The sequence below is a fragment of the Anopheles bellator genome, chromosome 2 (assembly GCF_943735745.2).
Source record: "Anopheles bellator chromosome 2, idAnoBellAS_SP24_06.2, whole genome shotgun sequence".
Classification (NCBI taxonomy): Eukaryota; Metazoa; Arthropoda; class Insecta; order Diptera; family Culicidae; genus Anopheles; species Anopheles bellator.
In genome coordinates, this window is record NC_071286.1 from 73688885 (window position 1) to 73699831 (window position 10947).

General features: G+C 53.3%; 3 protein-coding genes across 5 annotated transcripts in view; 1 reads left to right on the forward strand and 2 right to left on the reverse strand.

Annotated features, from left to right (window-relative positions):
- Positions 1–537: 537 nt before the first annotated feature.
- LOC131208700 (protein FAM151B-like) lies at positions 538–4431 on the reverse strand. Of its 3 annotated transcripts, XM_058201522.1 has the most exons (5): positions 4164–4211; positions 3954–4067; positions 3731–3888; positions 1240–1605; positions 538–919 (listed from the first exon to the last, which is right to left on the reverse strand). In XM_058201522.1, exons 1-5 carry the CDS (start codon positions 4195–4197, stop codon positions 692–694), a joined length of 900 nt encoding a protein of 299 aa, XP_058057505.1. In that variant the 5' UTR covers positions 4198–4211; the 3' UTR covers positions 538–691. The 3 variants fall into 3 exon arrangements, with proteins under 3 accessions (XP_058057505.1, XP_058057506.1, XP_058057504.1); XM_058201523.1 differs by lacking the exons at positions 538–919; positions 1240–1605; positions 4164–4211 and adding an exon at positions 4365–4431 and having other exon boundaries at positions 3073–3888; XM_058201521.1 differs by lacking the exons at positions 538–919; positions 1240–1605 and having other exon boundaries at positions 3073–3888.
- LOC131208701 (uncharacterized) lies at positions 1951–2755 on the forward strand. Its single transcript, XM_058201524.1, has 2 exons — positions 1951–1972; positions 2037–2755. Exons 1-2 carry the CDS (start codon positions 1951–1953, stop codon positions 2753–2755), a joined length of 741 nt encoding a protein of 246 aa, XP_058057507.1.
- Positions 4432–4953: 522 nt separating the features above from the next.
- The window catches only part of LOC131209603 (dynein axonemal heavy chain 5), an 18041-nt gene continuing 12047 nt past the window's right edge, over positions 4954–10947 (reverse strand). Inside the window, exons 10-16 of the mRNA XM_058202705.1 lie at positions 10138–10947; positions 7084–9950; positions 6850–7006; positions 6549–6644; positions 6354–6410; positions 5682–5814; positions 4954–5584 (exon numbers count right to left, since the gene is read on the reverse strand). The exon at positions 10138–10947 is cut by the window's right edge and continues 2120 nt beyond it. Of these exons, the coding sequence (XP_058058688.1) occupies positions 5331–5584; positions 5682–5814; positions 6354–6410; positions 6549–6644; positions 6850–7006; positions 7084–9950; positions 10138–10947 (4374 nt within the window). The 3' untranslated portion in view covers positions 4954–5330. The remainder of the gene's footprint in view (positions 5585–5681; positions 5815–6353; positions 6411–6548; positions 6645–6849; positions 7007–7083; positions 9951–10137) is intronic.

A 10947-nucleotide genomic window follows, 5' to 3' on the forward strand; every position in this document is an offset into this window, starting at 1 on the left:
CCCGAAGTCTTAATAAACGTCCGGCGAGACCGGTCTGGGGAGGTGAGGGAAAACAACATGCAAACGCTCTCTCAGGCACGCCATGCTAAATTACGTGTGAACGTTTAAGTTATTTTCCTTTCCAGCCGTGCCAGTGCATGCCACGCGTGCACCTGATAATGGATCGCATTAAGCCGCAGCATGAAGGGTGGCCGCCGAGGAGGAGGACGTGTGCAGAGGCAAGCGTCCGAAGATTATCGCTTTCTGGTGACGCTCTCGTTGCTGGGGTTGGCTGGGACCCGCGCGGAAATTTGTTTTTAGAGCTGCCCGCTGCTCACCACGCAAACCGGAAGCGAATCGGAAATGCAAACCACGCCAGAGACCTGAGACCGCGTGCGCCGCGGAGGGGATAGTAGTTGACCCCTTAGGTAGGTAGCGGAACGGTGTCAATGTTTTGCGCGTGGTTTGCACATTCCAGGGCTTCGTCGTACGGAAAATAACGGCAACAATTTACGTTACTTTTTCAGCAACTCCTTTTCGAGAAGGAGGTGCGATTTATTCGAGATCAGCCCAAGCGGTGGAGGACAATAAAAAAGGAGAAAATACGTTTTCAAATAGCATTCCGCCAGCGCTCAAGGTAAAATTAAAGTTGACCGCACATGACGGCTTACGGAAAACATTGCATACATGGAATGGGTACACTTCTCTTAAATCACGCCGTACGACTACTGCCGCTGTCCAGCGGCGGTGCCGGCAATGGGCCAGTTGCTGCTGCTGCTGCTGCTGGGGCCGACGTACTACACCCATCGACTGCTTCCGGTTGCTGTCGTTGGCGGATTCGCTGTAGTAAATTTTCCTTCCATTCTTCTTCCGGCACTCCACGGGCCCAATCCGGAACGGCTGTCGTGGGCAGTTTTATGCTCGCCATTACGGTCACTATCTGCGAAATGGAACGAAATACAGGCTGCAGAAAGCGGTTTTTAAATGCAACCGCCCCGAGCCCTCCAAGAACAGCCCGAGGAAGGTGGTTTGGTCCCCAAACGCATGGCCAAACGCAAGCGGCGAAGCTTTCCAGCTTCGCAGCCTGTTTAGGAGTGGTTTAGTGCTTCCGAGAACGTCACATTTTGATGCACCCGACCTTGACGCCCTCCGGAACCGGAAGGGCAAAGTAGAGGCACAACGCAAAAAGAAACCATGGTGAAACCTGGAACCACGCAGCCACGTGACCATTCCTGAACTGGCTTCCTAGAACCTGTGTACCTCGGCTGCCTTGTTTGCATCGATGTCGATGTTGAGTTCATCGGGACGAGGGGCATTCCATACGTCGACGTTGAGAAATTCTGTGCTACTGCTGCCGTACATATCCACAGCACCGGGCTCGATGAAATCGGTCTCATCGTCGAGTTCTCGCTCGTCATCCATTGCGGATAGTCGGCGATGCACGGTAGGGTGGCTCCGGTCATCCACGCTTAGTGGTTGATAGCCCGCGTACCCACTATTCTCGCCGATGGATTCGTTGTCACTTTCATCGTCGCTAAATGGCTCAACATGAATGGTGTGATTCTCGTCCATCGTAAAACATTTATCATCCTCCGGTTGACCGGGCAAATCAGGGAGTCCCATTATCTGAAACGGGATGCGAAAAAGAACATCAAGTAGCCCTAGCAGTTAAACATGAAGCTGCGCAAAATCACGACGAAATGTTTGCTATGAAAACAAAATCACACTTTAGCAGAAACAGAAATTGTGGAACGTGTCAAGCTGTAGTATCAACGGACGCAACATCTAAATTTTTAACAATGCAAATAATACCTTTGAAAAGGACCCTCATTTTAGTTGTGTTCGTTGCGTTTTTGATTGAAACGGTGGTGTGTTTTCGCATCATAGCAACCTGCACGTTTCTAAGACACAATGCGTCGTTAGGGTATTATTGACAAGGAAAGAAACGAACTGGGCTCACCTTTGGGCACAATGTCGACAGATGGTAAGAAATGTAAGTACTTTTGAAACAATCAAGTTACGTGTTTACGTTCAACAGACCATTCCTCATTTCATAGTGATCCAGGTGCAATTATCCAACATCGAGCGAAACTATCGCGGGCTACAGTCACTGTACAACTGGAAGCCGTTGTCCGAAACGGTCGATTTGTACCGCGAGAAATTTCCCCAAAATTTTCACGATAAAGCTAATCTGATTTTTCGGTCCGATCGATTGAACTACATAAAATCATCGCAACCCAAGTTGGCACAGGACGTGAGAAAGCCACCGAAACTTTACGGTAATTCCGAAGAGCCGCGTGCTGTGGGGTTGCCTGTGGACTCCTTTCGATATGGCCAAGCTTGCAACAAACCGGTAGATCGACCGTCGAGTGTGATATATACGAATGCGAAGGGATACGCGAGGCTGGCAGATCCGTATCTGACCACCACCATGAGGGATATTGTGCCGCACGTCCCACCACGACACAATACGATCACGTTTTGGAACTGGGCAGAGAGCGATGAACGCAAACTGGCTCCAAAGGCTACTGATACGCTACAGCCTCGAACTCGAAAGGTTGTGCCAGAGTTCAAACGAAAGCTAAATAACGGGTTTATCAGCGAAATGCGGGCCAATTTCGTAAAACCAACAGAAACCGAGTTCCGGCTAGATCCGCGAGTCGTTCAGCCCATTGTGCTCGATCCAACCGATCGCCTCGAAACTGCCACGGAAAGTTCGATGTACGGGGACAACAAAAACTGTGCAATGATACTGAAACAAAGAAAATATGAATAAACCTTTGTCTCTTACTCGTTTTGCGTGTTATACATAAACTTTGAGAATCTCACTGGGCAAATGTTACAAGCAATGGGAAATGTAAACAGCTGATATTGTCAAATCAACTGTCAAACTAGTTGACGTTTGCGCAAAAGCTCCTAACCCTTGACGCACCAACACAGCATTTGAAACTAAAGCAAAAGTTCAAAGCCGGTTGAAACCCAAGCAAATGTAAAGGCTACGATGCATCGCTACGATGTGTCCGCGCAACGATTATCATAGTGTGTGGACCGGGCTTAAGAATAATGATTCTACATCAATATCCAGTACTCATTTGTATTTGCATAGTTAACGGTCTGTGATACATTATCAGGGCTCATAACATCTAGCTTCGATTGTCTTTTTGCAGCTGTCCTTAAACGCACTTTCGTCGAGATGAAGTGCCCGGTGCAATGCTTCCGGCACATCCACATAGGTCCGATCGAGACCTACGGTGAAAATAAATTCACGCAACTTTTCCACATTTACCGCGTCTCCGTCGCTTGACCAAACGGTAAAAGTGACATCGTTGGTGTCTTTTACTGCGCAAAACAATCGAAGCATGTTTGTGATGCTGCTCCCCACAATCCCTGCCCTAACGGGAAAGGTGATCGCGTTTCCAGCGTGGTCGATACCGTTCGAATGAATGGCGGAGGCCATAGCATCCACGTGCTGTTCCGTGTAGGCACCATTCGTAAAATCGGCACCCCAACGTGTGGTCCAACCGATCGAAAGTGTTGCTTTGCCCAGTCGCCTCGCAGCGGCAAAAAATCGCACCGGATCCACCGGCACCGTGGCTGTGTTATCCACCGGACCGGGGAGAATGTCGGCGTTGATCCATGTGGTAAATTTGGCCATGTCGTAGCTGGACCGGATGATATCAACAGATCGCTCGAATGCTCCGATCGATTTAAAATCTAGTTTAATTCCCTTCACTTTCGAAACGGCGCCCACCTGTTGGTTGTACTGCAACACGCGCTGCAGGAACGTTTCGAGGGATATGTCGGACTCGTTAGCCGGAGGATGGGCCATTATGGGTATCTCATTTTCTCTGTTCACGTCTTCCTTTAGATAGCCCAAAGAGATGTCACATTCTATGAACTGGATGTCGCCTGAAAGGATGAAAGAAAACGGTATTACACAGCCCACGCTGAAGGGTGAAGCGATTGTTGCGTACTGTCGAGAACACGGGTCAGGTATTCAGCATCGTTCACGGCATGAGCCCACGTAACTTGTGTTAGATTTTTCCGCAAATTAGCCCCTTCGGTGACACTCCTTCCTCCTGATAGCACTGCAAGCGGAAACGATCGTCAAGTATTTTACAACTGATCACGCCTTGTTAGGTAGAAAGAAAATTAAATCCACAATTTCGAAGCCTTTTGCTCACCCAAAACGCAACCAAGAATACAATAGAAAAACATTTTCAAAAATCTTCTGCACTCAAAGCACGAAAGCGACTGACGGAATCATCGGACGGGTTCGGCGTGCATCACTCTCCGCGGCTAATCGTGTTAAGCTTATCTTAATGATGTTTTTATAGCTCCTGCGAGACATTTGATAACTGATAGCGGATTGTTCAAATACTCACTCGTAAGCAGGTTTCTTTTGAGCTGGCGTCTGGATTAGCCGAAACCCAGCAGAAGCTGTCGGACCATGCTCGGTGCTCCGATCATATGTTTGCTGTCATGTTGAAAGCATCACAACAAAAATGAGGGGGCCTTCTACTGCCATCATTCAGTTAGTCAATAAAACATTGTCAAAAAATTAATTTTATTCGTATTTATTCGTAGACAAAGTGTGAAAGAGTCTAGAACTCAGAAGCCACGGAAGTGCCCGCCCGTTTCCGTATCATTATCTTTAACTGCTTCAAATTGTGACAAAACTGCGCAAAACCTGCATTGTCGATCGAGTGGGGTGTGTCGATAAACCAGAAAGCACATCCTTCCTGCACCATCGTATCCCTCGCCTCCGGGTGTAGGTTGTTCCGGTTGGCCGTGTGGAACATGTAGGATTGGTCGGCGTGAAAAAGTCGCATAGAACCCTTCGCGGTACCGATCCGTGGTTCCGTTGCCAAATCAGACGGCTTCAGCAATAATAGATACTGTTCTTTGCAGTTACACCGGGAAATGCCGGCTTTTATTGGCTTCAACCTATGTGCGTAAAAGTGTCAGAACGGTACAAAACTTCTACTTTGTGAAAGTATTCAAACTCTTCGTGTCTTCGTTCAGGACCTACAAGAAAACTGTTGAAACATACTTGCACGCTGGTGGTAACTGATGTACCTATAACATCCCTTTTCTGGGTTCACAATTTCAATAAAACTCTGCATAATCATTTTCAATAACTGACAAGAAACTACTATACACCGTGTAAGAAGGTGCGTCTATCAAATGGTTGCACAGAGCGATTGAATGCTAAAGAATCACCCAGACATCGGTGGCTTCAAACCAACCGATCACACAGCTACAATTTACTAAACTTTCACCATTAAATGTTGGTACTCAAATTCAAATTCAAATTCAAAGGTCATCAGGATCCAGCAGCGCGACGGGATCTACTTGATGTCGCACAGCAGCGCAACACCTCGCAGGGTCCAGTGGCGCGGATTAAAGTCGGTCTCGAAGTCTATCGAACCGACGTACTTCTGGTCCGTGCGCTGCGGCTTCCGGTAGATGGGGCACTCGTACAGCCGTGGATCCTTGCCGGCCGTCGTGTTGATCGCGTAGATGTAGATCACCGGCATCTGCTCGTACAGCACCTTGGGCTTCGACTCGATCAGCTTTCCGCTGCGACGGTCCAAAGATGCACCTGCAAAAGAAAAATGAAGCAACTCCGGCGACCGGTGAAGATGGATGCCACCTCCAGCGGCCAGGGGCCAGGGGCTGTGCACGGTGGTGTTGCTTACCCTCCAGAAACAGGCCGTACACGTAGACCCCTTCCTGCGGTGGGTCGTGGATGTCTTCCTTATTGTGGCGCGTAATTTGATTCTGCAGAACTACCGAATCCAGCGCCCAGCCTTTGTGGGCGCGCGTTACCTCCTGTCACCGAGGCAGGACAACGCATGACAGAAGGGGTTTCGGGAGAGGACACAAAAAGCGAACAAACAAGCAATCAATCTCCGGGTAACTGCCACACACATAATAACGTTATTTTGCATTTTTCGGTCTCTTTAAATAAGCCGATCACGAAAATGGAACACCAGCGTTCAATAAGGCTGCTGCAATTGCATACCTTTAGGAGATTTTGTCATTTGAACCGGTTGTAAAGGGGTGCTTTGCGCTTTTTCAAGGATATCTTCTGTAAAACACAGCTAAATAAAACGATCACGCGATCACTTCGATCGATCAGCAACTCCACAAAGTCTCTTTGCTTTGTGCGAGCAATGTGCTGATGAACAACCGCGGTCCACGCGTTCCGTGCACGGCATGGACAACGCATCTAATGCCAACCCAACCCTTCCGGGACGCGTGTCCGGAAGCCTCGAGTAATGCACAATTCTTTGCGGTTTGATTCGGTCCGTCCTTGGTAACCGACAAAATGGGGCGGTTCGGAAGAAGTGGAACTTCGTGAATCTCACCTGTCGCATTGCGGTCAGGAAACCCTGTTGGTTGAAGAATCCGGTCATCCAGAAAACCTGCAAAAGTACCGAAAAGCATCGTTAGAGCCCCGTTCGTAAGACTGCGCGCGGCTTGAGCATGATGAACAAAGGGAGTTGGGGAGTGCTGCGGGCAAGTAACGCCGGCAGGGGCTGACAGGGTGCGGTGAGGGCTACCTTCGGCCGGTCGGAATTGATCCACGTGCGGAACTGTTGATTCCTTTCCAGCAGCTCCGTGTACCAGAACCCGAGCGTCGTCGACTCCCAGGAGATCTGCCGGGGCGAAACGGGGAAAGCGTTAGTCAGGTCATTGCACTATTTCCGGTTAGCCGGTTCACTTCCTGCGAAACAATTGAATCAACACTTCTGAAAAATACAAAACCCTCCGAACAAACGCCTGTAAAAAGGAAGTTATTTTCAAAATTCAAAAATCCCCGGGCGATCAATGAAGAAGTGATGGGTAGTCCGACCCACTAACCTTTTGCCACTTTTCGGGGATCCGGGCGTCGTACATGGCGTCCAGTGATTGGCGCAAGTACTGACTCATCACGATCGTACCGTCGATCGCGAGCCTCAGGTCGCACAGGTTGTTGTACACCGTGTTGATCACCCGCTGCATGCGATCGATCTCCTGTCTGCGAGCACGAGTGCGGAGAAGTGGATGATGGTCGCGGTGTTGCGGTCAGTGTTGCAGCGGGAGGCCAGCACTTACCTGAGGAAGATGTTCATGGGCAGCAGTGCGCCCATGCGGGTCAAGGACTCCTTCACCTCGAACGCCACGTACTGCGGGGGCAGCTTGCGCAGCATGTCGGTGGCCAGCTGGAACACGATGTTTTCCCGGGTCTCGCCGCCGCCGCCGCCGCCCTCCTTCGGCTGGACGCTCAGGATCGTGTCCAGGATGCCCTTGGCCGTGTTGATCTGGTACGTGATGTCGGCGTTCGGGTGCAGGCCGAACACTTCGGGCGTGTCGGTCGGCGGCAGCTGGTTGATGTAGTCGGCGTACACCTGGATGTTGCGCGAGATCGGCACCCGGTAGCCCTTGTAGAACTCGAAGCTGGGCGTCAGCAGGTGCTCACTGAACCACACCTGCGTGAAGGTGGTCAGGAGCCGCTTGTCGAAGTCGTCGGTCACGCGCCCACCGTACATGACCTCGCCGAGCATGTAGCAGAGCGTCTGCCACGATACCCCCTTCTTGGGATCCATCTCGTCCAGGTGGTTCTGGATGAACTGGACGCTGGCGGAGAAGTCCGCCTGGTTGAACTCGTACGGGATGTTCCACCCGAGCGGTCCGAACTTGCGCCGCTCCTGGACGACACAGTGCAGGAAGGCCACGGTGTACAGCAGCGGGGGCCACTGGGGTGCCGACGTGTAGTCCAGGTAGTCCTGCGTGAAGGCCAGGTAGCTGCGCTTCAGACTGGCCCGGATACCCTGCGGCGGCTCGTTGGTGAACTTGATCGCCATCTGCAGCAGGCCGATCGGGAACTGGGGGTGCGTCTCGGTGGTGACCCACAGACGGAACGAGTCCGCCACGTGCTCGGTCTCGATCAGCACGTCGATGATCTCGTTGCAGAAGCTCAGCGAGAGGTGGACGTTCTGCAGCAGCACCCAGCCACCGGACGCCATCGATTCGCCCATCAGCTTCCGGGCGTGGTACTCCTGGCCCTGGCCCATCGACACCGTCTTCAGCACGATCCCTTTCACCTTGGCCAGCGCGGCGATCTGCGTCGTCGGGTCGGACCCGATCGACAGGATGCAGACGAGCGGGGTGCGCGGTTCCGACTCGGACCAGGTCACCTCGAGGTCGAGGATGTGCATCTCGCCGTACTCCTGGCCAAGGGAGGCTTCGATGTATCGGCGAGCTTGGGAGATCGTACGATCGGGGCTCCAAGATCGGATCAATAGAAGCTTCCGAAAGACATCCAGCTCGTGCTCGTAGTCACACGGTATCACCTCCAGCTCGGGCCGCTCCGCCTCGTACCAGTTGCGCCAGTCGCGCTCGTTGTACTCGATCTTCTTCAGCAGCCCCTGGAACGTCTTGAGCTTGCTAATTTCGACCAGATTCAGCCACGTGATGTCGAGAATCCATCGGAAGGGCTTCGGTGTGACCGCGTTCAGGTCCAGCGAGGCGCCTCCCTTGACGAACGCCATGAACTCATCGTGGCTGATCGTGCCCTTCTGGTAGTCGATCTTGATCGCCAGCATCAGCGTGAACAGCTGCTTGTGCCGCTCGTACAGCGAGCGGCTGGTGAAGGCCCACACCTCGTACGTGAGGTACTTCAGGATGATGCCGATCCGCTCCTCGGTGATGTTGCTCTTGGTCGACTTGGTGATCGAGTTGTCGAAGATGATGAGGAACTGCTTCAGCGAGTTCTGGTACATCACGTTCACGTTCGACATCTCCACGATCAGAAAGTAGAGGATCGAGCCGCGGGCCGCCACCGCCCGGAACTCTTCGCGCGCAATCATAATCTTCTTCTCCGTCACCTCCGATATCTTGAGCTTCTGGTTCACCTCCTCGGCCGTCGTTTTCGTCTCCTGCAGCACCTCGATCAGCGCCTCGTCGTCCACGAGCGAACCCTCGGTGGACGTGAGCCGGCAGAGCAGGTTGCCCTCCAGCTCCTTCATGCTGCGCTGGTTCTTCATCACGCTCTCGAACAGCTGCACCCGCTCCGCTTCCAGCTCGCTCTTTTCCATCAGAATCACACGCCCCAACAGTTGGTCCTCGAGGCCACGCATGGTCACCGTGAAATCGATGATCGAAGTCTTGGCGCTGATCTCCGGGCTGAACGGTGGGTTCGGGAGCTTCGTCGTGATGTACAGCATGAAGCCGGGCATCACGTCACACTCTTTGTCCCCGACCAGCACCTTCTCCATCGAGCCCGACTTGATGAAATTCTTCTCCAGCACATTGTCAATGACTGGGTCCAGCTCCATTCCAACGTCCTCAATCAGCAGTGGCCTGCCCAGCGAGAGCGAGTCTTCCAGGTGCGTCCGGAAGTACTTGTGGTTCAGCGATGTGATCTGCAGCTCGTTCTGGTCCTCCTTCGACTTGATCCACAGTTTGCCCTGTGTCTGCGGGTCGATCAGGAGCGGGTAGCTGCTCGACTTGGTCACGATCAGTGCGTTCTGCACCGACAGCTCGTCGTTCGGTAACCCCTGCAGGTTCCACTCGGAGATGGTCGCCGAGTCGACCAGCATCTGAATGATGTTCAGCTGCGCCGTGAACGGGATGGTGCGTGTTTTCAAGATCTCCATCCACGTCTTGAACAGCGTGCAGCGGAACTCCTGGTTGTACGGTCCACAGTAGGACAGGAAGCCGGTCGCCAGTAGCACGTCACCCACCAGCTTGCCGAGCTGGATCTTGAACTCCTTGCTCTGCTGCGTCCAGCGGGCCTTCTCGCCGCCGAGCCCGTTGATCAGGGCCGTCGCGGCGGTCATCTTGCGCAGACAGCTGTTGGCCGCATCCGTCAGCCGTTGCTTCTCCGAGACGGCCGCATCGTACTGGTCCTTCACCTTCTGCAGGGCCGCCTCCCGCTCGGCCAGCTGGTTCTCGGCCGCGTTCAAATCTTCCATCGCAATCTGTACGGGGGAAAAGGGGACAGGGGTGCGTTAAGCCAACAGCGCCACGGCCCTACGATGGAGGCCACTGGCGCTGTATCGAAGTATGCGTGGTCGCGTCGCGTGCCACGCGGGACAGGGACAGCTAAACAGGACAGGTAAGACAAGACAAGACAGGACGGATTCGGATTCTGTGTGCGTCACATACCCTTAGACGAGCTTCCTGCAGCATGAGGTTCGACTTGAGCGGCAGAACCTCCTTGTTGACACCGTGGAAGAATGCCATCGCCTTCGTCCACGACAGCAGACCGGCCACGTCCCCGCAGACGCGCCGGGCCGTGTCCATGTTGTAGTCCTCCATGCGGAAGTACGGCTGCAGGTGCTCGATCATCTCGTCGTTGATCGTGTCCTTCGGATAGTTTTGCAGCTGCAACAGGAACGTCGTGCTCGCCATCATCTTGAGCGACTCCTGCCAGGATGGCTTCGGGGACGGTGCGCCCGTATCGGCGATCACCGGGTGCAGCTTGCGCTGGAACATGATCAGCACGCAGTCCATGATGCGCATGATCAGGTGCGGCGGGCGGCCCAGCTTGCGCACCGTCGCGATGTGCGCCGGCTTGATGGTGTTCAGTGCTGCTTCCGCCTCTTCCAGCGCAGGTTTAGCGGCTTCCAGCTTCTCTTCGGCGAGCGCCTTCTCCGCCGCGATGCACTGCACGAGCGCCTCGGCCTTCTCCTTCACGACCTGCACCTGGTTCTTGAACACCTCCGCCTGCATGGCCCGTTCGGTCACCTCGACCAGCACGCGTTCGGCCTTGGCCGACGCCTCCACCAGGTCCTTCTCCATGATGGCGAGGTCCTTCTTCAGGATCTCCACCGACTCGGACGCCTCGGCCAGCTTCTCCAGCCCGGTGTCCATCTTGTCGGCCCCGTCGCACAGCTCGCGGTGCTTCTGGGTGTAGATGTTCTTGTAGCCCGCGATAAAGTTAAGGTACGACTTGGGTGTGACGTGCGTGGCACG

Coding starts and splice junctions, on each gene's coding strand:
- LOC131208701 (XM_058201524.1), top strand. CDS start 1,951: ATGTCGACAGATGGTAAGAAAT. Junction 1,973..2,036: donor GTCGACAGATGGTAAGAAAT/GTAAGTACTTTT, acceptor CTCATTTCATAG/TGATCCAGGTGCAATTATCC.
- LOC131208700 (XM_058201521.1), bottom strand. CDS start 4,197: ATGTTTTTCTATTGTATTCTTGGTTGCGTTTTGG. Junction 4,068..4,163: donor TATTCTTGGTTGCGTTTTGG/GTGAGCAAAAGG, acceptor TTCCGCTTGCAG/TGCTATCAGGAGGAAGGAGT. Junction 3,889..3,953: donor CCTGACCCGTGTTCTCGACA/GTACGCAACAAT, acceptor TCATCCTTTCAG/GCGACATCCAGTTCATAGAA.